The sequence below is a fragment of the Procambarus clarkii genome, chromosome 25, assembly GCF_040958095.1.
Source record: "Procambarus clarkii isolate CNS0578487 chromosome 25, FALCON_Pclarkii_2.0, whole genome shotgun sequence".
Taxonomy (NCBI): Eukaryota; Metazoa; Arthropoda; class Malacostraca; order Decapoda; family Cambaridae; genus Procambarus; species Procambarus clarkii.
Window position 1 is genome coordinate 15079837 of NC_091174.1, and position 20220 is coordinate 15100056.

Below are 20220 nucleotides of genomic sequence, written 5' to 3' on the forward strand. Positions count from 1 at the left end.
CACACACGGGGAACACCAAACACCACACATACACGGAATGGGGGGTGGGGGCACCCAATATATCACACATGGGTGTGTTGGGCAACAAAGCAACACACATGGGGGCCACAAAACACACACAAACACCGCAACACACACAAGGGGGGCCACACCAACCACACACAAATGGGGGAGGGGAACACCAACCACAAAACACACACAAACACCGCAACACACACCTGTGGTGTTTGGTGTGTGGCTCCCAACACACACACGTGAGGCACCCAAATACATCACCCAAAGCACGTAATTACCCCGCCCCAAACGCCATTAGTAACCTAGCTCAGCACCCACAAGTAGTATACGGTGCAATAACGTCCGGTATAGTTCCTCAGCGTATGCGTAGGATGGATGAAGCCTTCTGTAAAGTTGTAGTGAGCCTCGACCTGCACGCACTCCTCAAACATGCCCGTAGCTCGCACGTTCCCGAAGAGGAAGCCGTCCGTCAACTTGCCCCACGAGTCGATCACTGTGAAGAGACTCCAAGAGGTAAACGGGCGAAGAAAGATGCTTCAAAATACACTTTTTCAAAGTTGGACAAGACAAAAGTGTTTTCTTTTTAATCAGTGATAATCTGGTCGTAAACTCCCAGCTGGTACGTTCGTAAATTCCCAGCTGGTTCGGTCGAAACCTTTCGTCCTATTTAGACCAACAATATGCAGTTGCAGGCGATAAGTCACAATAACGTGGCTAAAGTAAGTTGACCAGACCACACACTATTAGGTGAAGGGACGACGACGTTTCGGTCCGTCCTGGACCATTCTCAAGTCGATTGTGATCGATCTCAAGTCACAATCGACTTGAGAATGGTCCAGGACGGACCGAAACGTCGTCGTCCCTTCACCTTCTAGTGTGTGGTCTGGTCAAATATGCAGTTACAGAAAGTTATTCATGTTATTCAGAATTAAAAACAATAGCTTTTCCAAGCATAAATTTAACTGATAATTTTGTTGCGTGTTTAAAAGAAAAAATGATCAGAAGAAATACAAGATTAAAAAAACGAGGATGAAGCAAAGGGTCAAAAAAGATTTACAGACAGACAGATCGGGACGCTTCTCATCAGGGATATTTTATTCAGTAACCCTTGATGAGGAAAACTGCAAAAAATCCTGTCTTCAGAGATGCAGATCAGGGACTTGTAGCGGGGAAAATCTCTTTTTATTATAGGAATGGAGAGGGGAAATGCGCCGAGAAATTCCAAAATGAGAAATTATCATTTCGTGATAAATCTGGCACAAGGTGGAACGTTATCAATTCTAACATTACATTTCTCTAAAAAAAAAATCATAATTATACTCTGATTTTTATAAGTTCATGAGAGGTGTTGTCCGTTAAGGTACCGAGACCGTAAAAAAAAATATTTCCACCCTGAATGGATACGAAATTTCTCTTGTAAAAAGAGTTACATCAGAGTTAATACATCTGGGACATAATTCAGAAAATGTTTAGAGATGTATGTATGAATCCTACACCTGTGAGAGACTGTTTTCCCAGCTAACTGATGAAGTTCAACTGCAGTACAGCAGCGAGGACGGAATATTTTTGACGTGCCTCCGACATACACCAATTACTTGCAGATTTGCAACAGCTACGTGCACAATACCTTGCATATTGGGTATCTCTGGACTGCCTTGGATGCACCTAGAAAGGCTATTACACGAATCAATATCCCCATCGACTGATTAACTTGGACGGATAAAAACAAATTACGCACTAGAGCAGAGGCAGTGCCCGCTTCGGTGTTTCTCCAGTCGTTGCTCGGATAAGGAGAGAAACCTCTGGTCTGTTTCCCATGGTGGTGGCCGCGAGACAGGATGTGTCAGCGACGACACACCTCGTCCTGCTTGGGCCAACACTACCGGAACAGGCCTAGGTGCCTGTCCCTTATTTCCGAATTCACAGACAAGGATGTTTACCCTCAATTGTGCCCAGGTGAGCCTCCTCTGCACCCTACGTTGCAGGACCCAAGATGCAAGACATGGTAGATTTTTATCTGATCGGCCAACAGACACCCCAGTGCACCAAATCCCTAACACGTCGCGTTAACACTACATGATAGAGTAGCAGAGTAGTGCGTTAACACCACATGACAACTCTACAAGTTAACTCCTTTACAATTAACATACACCCGTCATCACGTCCGAAGATACATATTAATTAGGTCGTTAACGTAAACAGAGACATCGCGAGACTGTCCTCCAATGTGCCAAAGTGATCAGGTGGCATCTTAGATATCAGTGACTTTAAAGCACCTAGAAGGTTTATAGTGAACAATTGCATGATCGGGGAAAGTGTACATGTTTCAGTGTACAGGTCTCACTACGATACCTGCTTGTGGGAGAACGAGTTATTTGCTGTATACAGCATTCATTGTGTCCCATATGCGTCACCAGTCGCACCCATGGCATCACCAGTCGCACCCATGGCATCACCAGTCGCACCCATGGCATCACCAGTCGCACCCATGGCATCACCAGTCGCACCCATGGCATCACCAGTCGCACCCATGGCATCACCAGTCGCACCCATGGCATCACCAGTCGCACCCATGGCATCACCTGTCGCACCCATGGCATCACCAGTCGCACCCATGGCATCACCTGTCGCACCCATGGCATCACCAGTCGCACCCATGGCATCACCAGTCGCACCCATGGCATCACCAGTCGCACCCATGGCATCACCAGTCGCACCCATGGCATCACCAGTCGCACCCATGGCATCACCAGTCGCACCCATGGCATCACCAGTCGCACCCATGGCATCACCAGTCGCACCCATGGCATCACCAGTCGCACCCATGGCGTCACCTGTCGCACCCATGGCGTCACCAGTCGCACCCATGGCATCACCTGTCACTATGTGAGGCCATGAGTGTATCTAGCATCCTTACGTGTATTTATTGCACATTGGTATGACCACCTGACCACCACTAAACATTGCATTTATTGCAGTTAACTGTATTGCCTTAATGTATTCAGTTCTGTCTGATCTGATAGGCAAGAAGTTATTCTTGCCAGTCCATTGTAGGAGAAGTAGGCTGAGATAAATACCAGATCATGAACCCAACATCTTGCCCGAGTGGTATTATCCCATTTCTTTGTCTTTCCATTGGAGACTTTCGGCGCCGTGGAGATGGTGGACCTGCTGCATGGGTAACAGCTTCTCCTCCATATCAACCTACCCTGGCTTTGCGCCCTAGAGAGGCCACTCCAGACCGATAACAAGAGACTCCAGAGACTGAAGGATGCTTACTACTACTATTATTGGCTTACACCACTCTACGAATATGCAATTATAACCACCACACATTTAGCTATCCACCTGCTATATTCGGTTGGCTGTCCCACTGACTGATTATTTGTGTTATTTTGTGCATGATTATTACCTGTCCTATTGACAGTAATTTTATAGTTAATGAACAAGGCTTTAATGATTACCTGTGCTTTAATTTTTGCCTACTAGCAGTGATAAGGAAGCCAGTAGGCCTCCTACTGGGCATGTTCAAGGAGAGGGGAGGCATAGGATGGAGGGATTGGAGGCGGCTTCCAGGCTACACTAGCTGAAACTTTCACTCAAAGTGCAGTCAAATAATATTGGATACGACAACACCCTGGGAACAAGCGACAAGTCGTAAAATAAAAAAAGGGAAGAAAAAGGCTAATAAATCAATACATATGTTGAAATTAAAAAAAAATATAACTGCAAAACAATTGAACTAAGCAGCCAAAGTTTCAGAAAGCCATGATTTGTCCTAAGAATGAACCTTTATCGACAGGAATAAAAAGAATGGAGGGTGCAGGAACTTGACCAGCAGGAACGGCTTTAGCATGGCACAGCAGAGAGAGAGGGGGAATTACCAGGGTAAAGCATCAAGCCATTACGACTATATAAACACTGGGAAGGGGTCAGGATAAGGGTTTGGGATGGAACTGGAGAAAAGAAATGGCCCCCAACCACGTGGACGGTCGGAGATTGAACGCCGACCTGCATGAAGGGAGACCGTCGCTCTACAGTCCAGCCCAAGTGGTTGGGCTGCCAAGGCAGAGAACTATCATAAATTCTTGCATAACTAAGAAGAAAAATAAGACAACGATAGACGAGCAGTCGATCACAGAAGGAGGGAAGTCGATATACTACGAACAAAACAACATTTGAAATTCTGAGAGTTTTTTCAATGCATTCAAATTTAAACTAAAACTTTAGACTCAGTAGACCTGCAACAATAAACGACTCATTGCAATACATATGACCCCAAACTGAGTAAAAATTAATGATCTTGATGAAAAACAAGTCGTAAGTCTTGACTAATGCTCACAGGTTTACATTGAATGCAGCAGCAGCATACTAACTGAACTTCAAATCCTCACTCGTAAGATCTTAGTAACCACAAGGTTCAAAACATATTAAGTTATAACTTTCGTCAAGAAAAATAGTCGACAATACGCATTGACCGTCATGCAGGTATAATTAACCGGTTTCCTCTAAGTTATTGGCGATACACAACAGATAAAAGTTCTTGAATCATTTAGACAAGTTGTATCAAGTCTCCAGTCACGAGCATGGCCACAGAGCCGGCAGGAAATGCCTGACAAATCTTTTCGAGTTCTGTGATAAGATGGCGATGATGAAACGCGAGAAAACGGGGAGTCTAACTGCATCTTCCTTGATTGCCAGAGACCATTCTACTATGTTGACCAGACCACACACTAGAAAGAATCGACTTGAGAATGGTCCAGGACGGACCGAAACGTCGTCGTCCCTTCAATTTCTAGTGTGTGGTCTGGTCAACATACTTCAGCCACGTTATTGTGACTCATCGCCTGCACCATTCTACTATGTTTCACGTATGGAGCTCATAGTAGACTGAGAAAGCTGAGGCAAATAACACAAGTTGGATTGGAGGAGTATATTACTGATAGGAAACAGAGAAAGATAAGATATTTAGGAAAAGTTACAATTAAGTCCTGCGGGTAGTGTGGTACTTGTGGATCGGTGCTTAAATGTAAACAGTTCCTTAAATGTGTGAGTGACTTGACAGAAAAATGGCATTTAGTTTCTTGTTTACCGTTAACGTATAGCTAACAGGGATGTTTGTCTCTTATTCATAGTTAACGAAGCTGCCCGTTTGCATGCCGCAGAGTTTAATTCGCAGTCTGTGTAAACAGGACAGAACGTCCGCTACACAGGGCAGCTGCTAGCTATGTATCTACATTAACATTAGTAAAGTCAATAACCTATCAGGGGCTTTTTGTGAACAAAGTTTCTGCAACTAGCCACAGCACTACGAACCACCACACGAAAAGCGGTTATCTGTGGTAGACAACAAGATGACCTTGATGCACTTTTAGAGAATAGGAGGATAATTAAATTAACGGGAAAATCCCAGATAACAGAAGATAGCCGGAGATAACTTCTCGAATCAGATAAGGAGAAAGATCTGGGACTGATCATGACACCAAACTGGATGCCCAAAGAACAAACTCAGCAAAATAACGTATGGAGCAACTGAGACATTGAAAAAATATCTCGTTAGTCTTCGTTAATCTGGACAAAGGCCATCATATGATTGTATACACATCTTTTAATATCCAACTTCGAGTAATCATCTGGCATGAAATCCCCACTTGCAATACAAAGAAACTAGAAACAGTCCAGAGATTTCGAGTTGACAAATTGTTCTGGAATTGACAAGGTTGGACAATAGTCCAAGGCTTCAAAAACACTCACTGCACTGGAAGAATGGATGGGCAAGGAGAACTTTATAACAGTCAACGAAAAGCTATATTTAAAAAGGGTAGAACAAAAGGCCGTGGCTGGTCACCAAGAGAAAATTGTCGAGATAATTTGTATAGTTTCAGAAGAAGTTCGAGATGAATATGATGCGAGGGAGTCATTGACTTGGCTGACCTGATGCTGGAATCTAAGGGACTATGAGCTGGTGCCCGCTCGCGCGCGCTAGCACGCACGCGCACACAAATTCCCGTAGTGCGTACACACGCACTACGATAAAGATAGATAGTAGATAGTAAAGATAAAGATAAGGATAGATAAAGACAGACTATATCACAAGGGGCACAGGCACTAGGGGATACAGGTGGAAATCGAGTGCCCGAATGAGCCATAGAGACGTTAGAATTATATTTTTCAGTGCCAGAGTAGTAGACAAACTGAATGCATTAGGAAGTGATGTGGTGGAGGCTGACTCCATACACAGCTTCAAGTGTAGATATGAAAGAACCCAGTAGGCTTGGGAACCTTTACATTAGTTGACAGACAGTTGAGAGGCGGGACCAAAGAGCCAGAGCTCAATCCCCGCAAACACAACTAGGTAAGCGCCCCCGCACGCACGCACGCACGCGCACGCACGCACGCACGCACGCACGCACGCACGCGCACACACACACACACACACACACCCACACACACACACACACACCCACACACACACCCACACACACACCCACACACACACCCACACACACACCCACACACACACACACACACCCACCCACACACACACACACCCACCCACCCACCCACATCCCACCCCAACACCCACACATCCCACCCCAACACCCACACATCCCACCCCAACACCCACACATCCCACCCCAACACCCACACATCCCACCCCAACACCCACACCAACACCCATGCTCTTCAGCACCTCACATTCTAACCCAAACAATGATTATTTCCGAGGCCAAATGCCTTCCCTCTCCATGTCTAGCAGATTATAAGCTCTCCATTATCTTCACAAAGGAGAATGTTTATTGATAAATTAGGGCAGAGCAGGTGAGACGCGAGGGAATAATGACGGGGACGTAAAAAGGGGAATTTTCTGAAAGTCGTGAAGCGCCATCTGTGTGTACATATCGGAGAGGAAGGGGAAGCAAGAGCCCCGCTCGTAGCTTACTTCATTTGGCTCTATTTAATTGACTTGACTAGTGAGAGAACGAAAGTACAAGGTGAGAGAACTTGTACTTCCTCGCCTCCTAACTCTTGTGTTTGATTAGTTTTGTATTCGCAGCGTGAATGCTTTCCTACAGCACAAATCGTGTGAGAATTTAGTTTTCCTCTGCGTCCTCTCGCGTCATTCCCTGCCTTGCCTAATAGTGTATTTGTTCATTTTGAATACGTTTCTGAGTGTGTTGTAGATTGGTGCCAAATCAACTCTGTCTTCAATCTTCTAGAGTTCATATTCTTCTCCGGTGATGAGACTCGTTTCATCGTTCTTTCTTGATTAAATTCCTGTTTCAAAGGCAAATTTCCATGTCTTGACTCTTAGCTGAACCTGTTGCCATTACCTAGCATTTTACTTGGGGTTAATGCAAGCAGCTGCATTGCATTCCATACAAATCTCTCACTATCTTTCATCACAATCTCTTTACCCTACATTGCGTATCACGTATACTTAATTTACAAACATTAATTTACGAGTGTAATGCCTATATTTGCCAATTCAAATACATCGGGAACAGTGTAAACCTATAGGAGTGAGCCTGACTGGATACTCTTGGTTACTTTCTGGTGATTTCTTTATTGTAACTTAGTTTTCCTGTTAAGTATTATGACAACCAGTTTACTGTGCTCGCCACAACCTGCTTCGCTAGTTGCTAGAAAGTTTACCGACTGTGAATTGTATTAAAGTTCTTCTCTTTTAATTTAAAATTATGCAAATTCTTTTCAGATAATCTATAATGATCCAAGTCCTTCTGCTTGATTTTTTTGCAACCGACTATATATATGTAACTGATTTCTAAGACGGGATTTGACACTATGTATCCGGTTTGCTCTTTACTCAAATTTGTTTTCATTCTAGATTTTATATAAATCTACATCTTATACTATCCAATACTTTACGCAATACATACGTTATAGATTATCCTATAGTTTAATGTTTCTGATTTTCTTCCTTGAAGATTGTCATGATATTTCGTTATCGTTATCGTAATATTGACCCCCTTCTTGACTCGAGCAGAGTGTTTTAGGGTTTCCCTCGGGTGAAATTTGCCACCACTGATACGGCTTTGTTACTCTCATCTATGATTGGTCCCCCTCTTTCTCGTATCCCACCAAACACACACCGAAACTACGACGTTGGTACAACGTTCGAGCAAGTTTAAACACCTCCTAACCAGTTATAACAACCAATATAGCAAGTTGTAACAACGTTCTAATACGTCATAAACACGTTAAGCCAAGATGTAACAACTTTATTTCAAGTTGTAACAAGCGGAAAATAGAGACAGTCTCGGTTTGTGTTTCCAGGGATGTGCTATCTATTAGTATTGACATTATGCCTTTTAAGTTCATCATGGAACTGTCTGTACTGGAACTTTAGCTTTGCTGACGGTCACGAAGTTACACCTCCCTCACGAAGCAAAGAAGTGAGGGAGGGGGTAGAGAAGTGAGTGAGGGGACAAAGAGGGGTAGAGAAGTGAATGAGGGGACAAAGAGGGGTAGAGAAGTGAATGAGGGGTCAGAGAGGGGTAGAGAAGTGAATGAGGGGACAAAGAGGGGTAGAGAAGTGAATGAGGGGACAAAGAGGGGTAGAGAAGTGAATGAGGGGTCAGAGAGGGGTAGAGAAGTGAATGAGGGGACAGAGAAGTGAGGTGCAAAGGTGGGAATAGTGTGAGGCAGGTGAGGGGGTTTGAGGGAGGGGGGGGCAAGAAGATAACAAAAAAAAAAAAAAAAAAGAATGATTGGGAGAACGAGAACAGATGAAATGGAATAAAATAAAAACAAATATTCATAATATACACTATACAGAAGGGACGGGAACTATCAGGAAAGAGCGCCAAGCCATTACGACTATATAGCACTGGGAAGGGTTAAGGATAAGGATTTGGGATGGGATCGGAGGGGTGGGGGAGGAATGGTGCCCAATCACTTGGACGGTGGGGGATTGAACGCCGACCTGCATGAAGCAAGACTGTCGCTCTACCCTCTAGCCCCAAGTGTAGCTAGAAAAGTCTTTGGTCTGAGGAAGAAAACAATATTAGATAAATCTATTCGCTCTTCCCCCCCCCCGAAAAAAATATTTTCTGAACAGTGACGTAATCTATCTTTAAAGACAGTTCGGCATCCGTCTTCACAACCTAATGGTGATGTGACAGTTTGTCCAGGAAAGTGTGCTCGTATTTTACCTGCCGCATCCCTTTCCTCTGTCTGTCTGTCTGTCTGTCTGTCTGTCTGTCTGTCTGTCTGTCTGTCTGTCTGTCTGTCTGTCTGTCTGTCTGTCTGTCTGTCTGTCTGTCTAATAACATCTCCTGGGGCTGACACTTTCCATAGACCAGACAGACACGCACACATAATGAGACGGGAGTTGACAGAGCTGGGGACACGGTCAGATGGAGTGAAAGCTTGGGAGAACTGCTGACCTTCAGAACGAGTCTTATGTAACTGCTACTGTATATATTAGGACAAAATTATCTTCAGAGATAAAGTCTTAAAGCCTATATACTGCTATGCCTGCATCTGATTTGCTGTACATGTTAACGTCTCCCATTGTCCTTGATTACTTAGTTTTCGATTTTAATCACCAATAAGAGATTTTCAATAATTTAAATAAATATTACAAATGTAAACATTGTCTTTATCCGACGCATGAACCAACTGGTTCCTTCAATGTCTCCTCTGACTCGAAGTGATAGTTTTATATCGATTTATCCCTATCAGTCCTCTAGCTTTTATCTCTTCTTGATAAGCGATGTTATCATCAGCTGAGTCCCTTATATCTCGCCGCCTCATTTCCACTGCTCCGTCCTCCTCTCCCCCCCCCCTCTCTTTTCAATTTCTACTGGTCTCTATTGATTCTTCATAAACATAAATGATCAGTCAACTCAATCATGCATATTTAAACTAATTCCACGGTGTCCTCACTAACACCCCCCCACACTAGGGCGCCTGCTGACACATCCTTTCCTCACCATGTTGCTGTCATTCACAAACCTCCCAATAACTCCACCCTCGATACTGACCACAGATCTCTCACTCACCACTACCACCACTCTCAATACTGACCACAGATCTCTCACTCACCACTACCACCACCCTCAATACTGACCACATATCTCTCAGTCACCACTACCACCACCCTCAATATTGACCACAGATCTCTCACTCACCACTACCACCACCCTCAATTCTGACCACAGATCTCTCACCCACCACTACCACCACCCTCAATACTGACCACAGATCTCTCACTCACCACTACCACCACCCTCAATACTGACCACAGATCTCTCACTCACCACTACCACCACCCTCGATACTGACCACAGATCTCTCACTCACCACTACCACCACCCTCAATACTGACCACAGATCTCTCACTCACCACTACCACCACCCTCAATACTGACCACAGATCTCTCACTCACCACTACCACCATCCTCAATACTGACCACAGATCTCTCACCACTACCACCACCCTCAATACTGACCACAGATCTCACTCACCACTACCACCACCCTCGATACTGACCACAGATCTCTCACTCACCACTACCACCACCCTCAATACTGACCACAGATCTCTCACTCACCACTACCACCACCCTCGATACTGACCACAGATCTCTCACTCACCACTACCACCACCCTCGATACTGACCACAGATCTCTCACTCACCACTACCACCACCCTCGGTACTGACCACAGATCTCTCACTCACCACTACCACCACTCAATACTGACCACAGATCTCTCACCCACCACCACCCTCAATATTGACCACAGACCTTTCTCTCACCACTACCACCACCCTCAATACTGACCACACAAACCATTTCTCACCACCAGCACTAACCACAAGCACAATCCAGACACCACCTCCGTCATACTCTGCTTCTTTAAACCTGTAGTCAGCGTTAATCTTCGCAATCATCCTGCCACCCAGACCCATTACGCAATTTCATAGTCGTACGATCAGATTGGCGTATTACCTCATTATCTCCCACATGATTAACAATGCGTAGATGTTTCTCGAGTTTAAGAAAATATTTTATCCAATTCATAAACTCTCTATTGCCATTTCTGATTTAGATGTATATCTATATCTACATTAATGTCGGGGTTAATGTAAAATAGTTCAGTTATACCTGGTCAACATGGGATTAGATTCAGGGCGAAGCTTCAGATCAAAGGTCCGGACAGTGGGAGGTCAGAGGCATCCTCGCCGTGCCCGCCAGCGGCTGCCTCTGACAGGTATTGTATTGGTGTTGTCGACATAGCTGGAGCCGGAACGGGGCGCTGAGAGAAGGGCAGGGCAGAAAGGGACGGGATGAGTGGAAGGGGTAGGATGGGTTGAAGGATGGAACATTGAAGGGGTAGGGGGAAGAGCAGCGAGAAAGAGGAGGATGGGTGGAGGGGATTAGAGAGGGAGGGGCTCTTCGGCTGGTGGACGGCTCCCAGGTACTGTCAGCGTGTACCTGGGCGTGTACCTGGGCGTGTACCTGTCATCATTAACCAATCCTCTCCCACCAACGAGGCTGACGGGTAATCCTCCTCCCCACCCCCCTCCTCCCAACACCTAAATAATTATGAACAATTTGTGGTTTAAAAGCTTCTAAATATTATGTCATATTTTTAAATATAAAACGCCTGCATGGAGTCTATTTCTTAACGAAACGACTCTGAAGAAAATTCTCAAGTGTAACAACATTAGTCCCACACGAGTCATGAGTTACGAGCAAATCTAACAAATAAACTCGTCCCCTTAATAAAAAATAAACACGAGACATGATCATCACACAAAATACCTGTGAATTAACAAGTCAGACAATAATATACTACTTAACATAGTTGACATTCAAGCAAAGGAATATGTATGTGAAAACTACGTCCTAGAATGTGACGTAGAAGTAGTTCCTCCCCGTGAAGTGGAGGAAGAACTAGCCCGTGGAGGAAGAACTAGCCCGTGGAGGAAGAACTAGCCCGTGGAGGAAGAACTAGCCCGTGGAGGAAGAACTAGCCCGTGGAGGAAGAACTAGCCCGTGGAGGAAGAACTAGCCCGTGGAGGAAGAACTAGCCCGTGGAGGAAGAACTAGCCCGTGGAGGAAGAACTAGCCCGTGGAGGAAGAACTAGCCCGTGGAGGAAGAACTAGCCCGTGAAGAATTTATCAGCAGCTTTAATGTAAGAAACTGCACTCAAAACCTAAAGCTCAACTTGAGGGAAAACACGTGTAGGTTTGTTCACCTATTAAATTCACTTGAAATATCCAAATATTTGCATTTGCGAGGGAGAAAAGTGGACATATCTACATTTAAAACTTTCGCAAGAAAACTTGGTTAAGTTGCTTAACTTGACTGAAAACGGCTTAGTTTAATTGGTGGTAGCGCCGTTTTATAGAGCTGGAGGAGAGTAAGAATTAAGACCAATTAAGCCAACGGAACACTCATATTAAACAATAAAACCTGTTTATCTTGAGTATACAGATACATCTATACTCAAGGAACGAGATACTCGAGACGTCCGAGGAATATTAGAAAATTTTCTCTGAAAGACCATATCAATAAAATTGTATCTAGCTTCTGATTTATATTTAATTTACAGGTCTGAAATACAAATAGTCATACTTGACATGCATGAAACCAGAGATGATATATAAGTGGTCTTGGCGTTCTCTCGCCTGTAGATACATGCACTAGATACAGAAGATTGGAACGTTAACTTGTAGGTACAGGAAGTACGATATATCAATTATAGTGAGAAGATAAAGCAACGAATATTACTGCTCTGATGCATAAAGAAGACACTGCATAACTTTATTCTCGTTAATCAAGTAGTGTGAGAAGTTGGATATAGATATCACTCCACATACATACACAAGTGTAGAACACACACACACACACACACACACACACACACACAGCCGTGTATGTGTGTGTGGGACTCCATGCAGCCCCAGCATGGAGTCCATATCTAGTCAAGGATAAGACTAAACTGGAAAAGGTTCAAAGGTTTGCCACCAGACTAGTACCCGAGCTGAGAGGTATGAGCTACGAGGAGAGACTACGGGAATTAAACCTCACTTCGCTGGAAGACAGAAGAGTTAGGGGGGACATGATCACCACATTCAAGATTCTGAAGGGGATTGATAGGGTAGATAAAGACAGTCTATTTAACACAAGGGGCACACGTACTAGGGGACACAGGTGGAAACTGAGTGCCCAAATGAGCCACAGAGATATTAGAAAGAACTTTTTTAGTGTCAGAGTGGTTGACAAATGGAATGCATTAGGAAGTGATGTGGTGGAGGCTGACTCCATACACAGTTTCAAGTGTAGATATGACAGAGCCCGATAGGCTCAGGAATCTGTACACCTGTTGATTGACGGTTGAGAGGCGGGACCAAAGAGCCAGAGCTCAACCCCCGCAAACACAACTAGGTGAGTACAACTAGGTGAGTACAACTAGGTGAGTACACACACACCCACCCACCCACCAACCACACCAAGTACCTTTCCTCACTCTCCATTATTGACCCTCATTCCCTGCTTGTCCTCATTCTCTTATTTCTCTCTCTCCCCCTCCCTCTCACTGTCATGCTCCCTCCCTCCCTCTTTCACCCCAACTCAGCCAGGGAAACTGACCGAGGGACATCACCACACACTGGGACGAGGGAGAATGGTGGATACTACCTGTGATTGGATCAGCCAGGCATTGGGGGGGGGGGAGGAGAGTTCAGCAGAAACCTGCAGGAAATACATGAATTAATACAGAGCCTACGGAGTGAGTTGGGGGAAGCCAAGGAAAAGATAAGAGAGACTTGGAGTAAAAATCAGAATTTGAACCAGTACGAGGAACGCAACTTCCTGGAAACGAGATGAAGCGGATGGAGGGCTCCTTCCAGAGACTCGTTTACAGAAATGCTGCAAAATAACTCAAGTGCCAAGGTGGAATTAGAGGAAGCAGATATGAAAGCAGCTACTTCACAGGAAGCTACAAGTGCACTGAACAAATGCTGGAAAGAAAAAGAGCAGTAGGAGTAGAGGAACTGGAAGGATCCATCCGGGAGGAGGAGAGAAGGAAAGACCGAGAAACTGACAGAGCTCTTAGAGGGACTGGATATGAAAGGGGCTAATGGCAACATAGAGAAGGTTTTCAGGCTGTGCAGCTACAAGGAAGGAAGGGAAACGTCTGATAAAGGTAGTGCTCACGAACGAGGCAACAAAAGTGGAAATCCTATATAGGAAGAGCAGACTTATGAGGTTAGAGGGATACAAGGACGTCTTTCTGCAAAGGAACATGCCGAGGGAAAAGAGAAGAAAGGCTGCTGAAGCAAGGAGGAGACGCAAAGAAAGAGTTGGGGATGTGTGAGCCACAGGACTCAACTCAGTATCCCCAGTAACCTCAGAGGGGAGTGCCTGGGAATCCCCATACCAGCAGGCCAGTATTCCCAGGGAGGAATGTAACTGTAGCCTCCCACCATCTAATCCCACAGCCATCCCCTACCATTCACCTGCAAGACAGTAAAGTCCTCCTTCAGACCATGCCCCCTAGACTCCCCGACCCCACGCCCCACCCACATGTTCCTCCCCATGTTTTTCTTCCCGAACTCCTTTCCCCATCCCAGGCCTTCCGTGTTCTCACACCCCATGCCCTTCCCAGTTCCCCCACCCCACGATTTGCTTCTAACCCCGCCCCTTCCCTCTCTGCCCTGCATACCCCATCCCGTGACCTCCCTCCCTCCACCTTATGCCCTCCCTGTTCCCCCATCCCATGCCCTAATTCGCCCCCAACCTCAGACCCTTTCAGCCACATCACCTAAAACCCTCCTAGCCCCGCTGTACCAGATCCTCCCAGCCCCCTCACACCCCAGATCCTCCAGGTCCCCCTTCATTGATCCTCCCACCCCGGACACCCTTTACCCTCCCCCCCCAACTCCAGTGGAATCATCAGACATTGAGGATAGACAGAAGTACTCGAACATAAATAGAATTACGAGCAAAGCAAGTGAACTTAGGGAAAGAGCACAAGAAGCAAACCCGGATGACAGTGGACTCACAGAAACAAAACTCTCAGGAATCATAACGAATGCGATGTTCCCCCAGGACTACACTGTAATAAGGAAAGAGTGGGAAGGAAGGGGGGGAAGTCGGAGTGGCTCTATTGATGAGAAAGGAATGAAGTTTCGAGGAGATAGTAATTCCGGGCTGCGAAGCATTCAGAGACTTCATAACAGGCACCATGACGAGAAGACCAAGAGTAGTAGTAGCAGTGATATATAACCCACCACCAAATGACAGAAGACCCAGGCAAGAGTATGACAGAAACAACATGGCAGTCAACACTATAATTGAGAGAGCAGCCGCTGCTGCCTGTAGAAATCAATCCAATCTGCTCATCATGGCAGACTTAAATCATGGAAGGATAGACTGGGAAAACAAGGAACCGCATGGAGGTGAGAAAACATGGAGAGCGAAACTGTTGGCGGTGGCGACTAGAAATTGTTTAAGTGAGGATGTCAGTGGACCCACGAGAATGAGAGGCAACGATGAACCAGCGAGAGACTACCTAGTATTCACTCTGAACGACTCGGACATAAGGGAAATCGGTCTCTAACCCCCCCACCCCCCCCCACCCCGTGGGAATGACTGATCACAGTGTACTGATGTACTCAAGGAAGCGACCAGAAAACAAAAGGCCGGCATTCTTGAAGGGAAACTATGAGGAGATAAAATGTCTAACTGATATAGCTTGGAAAACAGGTCAGAGGAAAGACGGCCCAAGCCATGATGGACTACATTACACACAAGTGTAACGGGGGCAGCAGACAAGTTCGCCCCAGTCCAAAAGGAAAACAAATGAAATGCAGATGAGAAATCCATGGTTTATTCAGATATGTAAGCTGGCAAGCCAAGTGAAAGGGCGTGGAGACACTATAGAAATAACAGGACACTTGAGAACGGAGGAAGATACCAGATCACCAAGAATGAATGTCAGGGTGAGAAGAGGCAGAAGAGCAATATGAAAATGACATAGCGAGCAAGGCAAAGACTCCACCCAAATTGCTGCACAGCCACATAAGGAGGAAAACAACAGTGAAGGAACAGGTAATGAAACTGAGGATAGGGACAGACAAATTCACTACAAACGAGAAGTAAGTGCACGAGGAACTCAAAAAGAAATTCCAGGCGGTCTTCACATCAGAACAAGGAGAAGTCAGAGATAAAAGAGGGAATATCTAACTAGACACAACTAGAGGAGTTTGTGATTACCAGTGGGGAGGTGAGGAAGCATCTGCTAGATTTGGATATGCCAAAGGCTATAGCAGGAGATGCAGACAGGAGTGAAAGGGAAGATACTCCACTGGATAAAGGAGTACGTAAGCAACAGAAGACAGCTAGTTACTGTGAGGGGTGAGGTTTAGGAGAGGCGAGGCGTCACCAGTCTAGTCCCACAGGGATCAGTCCTTGGACCTATTCTGCTTCTGATATACGTAAATGATCTCCCAGAGGGAATAGACTCGTTCCTCTCAATGTTTGCTGATGATGCAAAAATTATGAGGAGGATCAAGACAGAGGAAGATAATATGAGGCTACAAGATGACCTAGATAAACTGAATGAATGGTCCAACAAATGGCTACCCAAGTAAACGTAAGGTAATGAAAGTAGGCGGAGAAAAAAAATAAAGAGGCCAGACACTGGATACCGAATGGGAGATGAATTCCTTCGCGAAATGGACAGGGAGAAAGATCTAGGAGTTGATATCACACCAAACCTGTCTTCTGAATCCCACATCAAAAGAATAACATCGGCGGCGTACGCGGGGCTGGCTAGCATCAAACCTGCTTTCAGAAACCTGAGTAAGGAATCCTTCAGAACCTTGTATATCACGTATGTAAGACCAATCCTGGAATATGCTGCCCCAGCATGGAGCCCGTACCTTGTCAAGCACAAGACGAAGTTGGAAAAAGTTCAAAGGTATGCCCCTAGGCTAGTCCCATAACTAAGAGGCATGAGTTATGAGGAAAGGTTGCATAAACTGCACCTCACGTCGATGGAAGACAGAAGAGCTCGGGGAGACACGATCACCACATACAAAATTATCAGTGGAATTCTCATTCTTTGTATACCCTGTAAACAGGATAGACAGAGATGGACTATTTAAGACAGGTGGTACACGCACAAGGGATCACAGGTGGAAGCTGAGTACCCAGATGAGCCACAGACACATTTGAAAAAAACATTTTCAGTGTCAGTAGCAAATGGAATGCACTAGGAAGTGATGTGGTGGAGTCTGACTCCAGACACAGTTTCAAATGTAGATATTATAGAGCTCGAGATGCTCAGGAATCTGTACACCAATAGATTGACGGTTGAGAGGCGGGACTTAAAGAGCTAAAGCTCAACTCCCAGAAAGCACAACTAGGCGAGTACACACACACACACCTATCTACCCTATCAATTCATAGAAATAAGGATAAAGAGAGACTATTTAACACAAGGGGCTCACGCACTAGGGGACACAGGTAGAAATTGAGTGCCCAAATGAGCCGTAGACGTTAGAAAGATTTTTTCAGTGTCAGAGACAAATGAAATGCATTAGGAAGTGATGTGGTGGAGGCTGACTTTATACACAGTTTCAAGTGTAGATATGATAGCTCAATAGGCTCAGGAACCTGTACATTAGTAGTTTGACAATTGGGAGGCGGGACCAAAGAGCCAGAGCTCAACCTATGCATGCACAACTGGGTAAGTACAACTAGGTAAGCACACACACAAAGTATGATAGCCAATCTCCAGCCCCTTGGGAAAGCTCGTAAGAAACGATACACATTACTGCACATGGTCTTCACATCAGGGAGACGGTCGGCCGAGCGGACAGCACGCTGGACTTGTGATCCTGTGGTCCCGGGTTCGATCCCGGGCGCCGGCGAGAAATAATGGGCAGAGTTTCTTTCACCCTATGCCCCTGTTACCTAGCAGTAAAATAGGTACCTGGGTGTTAGTCAGCTGTCACGGGCTGCTTCCTGGGGGTGGAGGCCTGGTCGAGGACCGGGCCGCGGGGACACTAAAAGCCCCGAAATCATCTCAAGATAACCTCAAGATAAGATGGTATTCTAACATATCAGGAGATGTATCGCCACTCACGCCCCGGGAGGGACTAATAGAGTGAGGTACTTGGGGAAAACTTTCTTTCGACGAGGAATAAACTCAAATTTGTTTTCTTTATGACTTTCCAAGTTCATACGAATTCCTTCTACAGCAGTGACAACGTGACTAGGATCAGCCCAACCTGTACTCACCTCGTGCACCGCGATTTTAACGTAGTCGACTACAGCCTGGAAGCAGGGAGTGGAATACACTCTGAAATGGGAACCCCTGGCGGGACTCAAATGATTTAGCATGCTTTCTTTCACCTAATACCTAGCAGTATACAGGTACCTGGGAATTAGGCAAGTGTTCAGGGGTCACATCCGGGGGAGGGACAATAGTTCGACCTCGGTGGAGCGGAGGAGGAGAGGATATCACGATACAATCCGTCCTGTTCGCGACAAAACGAATTATTTGTAAGAAAAGAAAAATGAGGCACTGTGATGATGACTCTTTCAGTGACTAATGATCATCAGCTGGGATAAGGTTGGCGTGTTCGTCTAGGATCGTACGGTTTAGTAAGAACCACAATAAATGACGCTTGTAAAATTGGTAAAATGGTAAGGCTTAGCCAACCTATTCAGCCCAGTATTCTCATCAAGGGTGGAGAACAGGTTGTATACTTGTTGCTTTTATACGCCTTTGCCCTGCATTGATGCAGGTGTGAAAGAGTTGATTTTATGCCTTCATGTGGCCCACCAAAGGTGTTAAGAATGTTTCTTGACCCAGCTACAGTGAGTGACAGAATTCTGGCAGTAAATATTTGCTGCTGGGATTCCCATATTGATTGATTGTTACTGACCTTAGTGTTATGTGAAATGTTGTATAAGCCTCAGTTTCATACTATTTCAAGTTCATACCACTAGAAAAAAAAAAGTATAGGGGAACTATAACTTGAACCAAGAGGCATCCAACTCAAAGCCAATATTTGCTTGCAATCACGTCCAGTTTGAGATGACCGAGCATAGAATCAAAGTCATTTATACACAGTAGAACAATATGCCAGAATAACGTTATTGCACGTTGGAACAAGGTTATCAGCGTCAATTCAACGTGGAAAAAAGTTACTCTTGGGTGAATTGCTCGCTGGGGGGAGAGATACGCGAGTACTTCTGGGATAGATTTTTATCATCACTTGAGTGACTAGAATACATCTATGACTGGAGCTCATAGCCACGTATACAAGACTGGACAGCACGCTGGACGCGTGGTGCTGTGGTCTCGGGTTCTATTCCCTGCGCCGGCGAGAAACAATGGGCAGAGTTTCTCTCACCCTGAAGGATCTGTTACCTAGCTGTAAATAGGCACCTGGGAGTTAGTCAGCTGTCACGGGCTGCTTCCTGGTGGGTGGGGGTGGGGGATGGGTGGGGGGGAATGGGGGGGGTGGTGGTGTGGGGGGGGGGAAGTAGTAACAGTTGATTGACAGTTGAGAGGCGGGCCGAAAGAGCAGAGCTCAGCCCCTGCAAGCACAACTAGGTGAATACAGAGCACCGTAAAGCAGGATTCACTTAACAGAGACCAGTGTTATACTCGTGGAAGTACCAGAAGGATCTGGTGCTCCATTCTTTGGATGTACCGGAAGGACCCGGTACATCCACAGACTGGTGTACCGGCTCCACAGACTGGTAACCCACAGATTTGTGGCAAAGCTCCCGGTACTTGACACGTACCGGGAGGGTTGCGACCCAGATAAATATGAATATTTAGTTAGAGCTCTCTCAAAGTATAATACTAGCGAAGAATTTATGGGCGAGGATGCCAATAATATTGAGTATTATGATTATTATGGCATTATGAGCCAATGTACTTGGGACGGCAGTACATGTAGGCTTTTATAAGCAGTCGCCTTTCAGAGACACGGGCGGCAACTTGAACGACCGGGTTCCGACCGGCAGCTAATAGCCAGAAATTTGGCCAAGCAGAAGTAAAATGGAGAGCAATAAAGAATTATCAGAGTGACCGGGAGGCGCAAAACCAACTTGTGGAAGAGCGGACTATGTGACACCAATTTAGATCAGGAGGCAATACTGAGCAGCCGAGAGCGAGCCATAGCTGCTTCCATTATAG

General features: G+C 45.6%; 1 protein-coding gene across 2 annotated transcripts in view; it reads right to left on the reverse strand.

Annotated features, from left to right (window-relative positions):
* Positions 1–20220, reverse strand: part of LOC123756342 (nose resistant to fluoxetine protein 6) — a 223512-nt gene that overhangs the window by 46045 nt on the left and 157247 nt on the right. Inside the window, exon 2 of one of the 2 annotated variants that reach the window (XM_045739411.2) lies at positions 334–508. The exons of the other annotated variant lie outside the window; for it this stretch is intronic. Coding sequence (XP_045595367.2) covers positions 334–508 — 175 coding nt within the window. The remainder of the gene's footprint in view (positions 1–333; positions 509–20220) is intronic. 2 annotated transcript variants of the gene reach the window in all.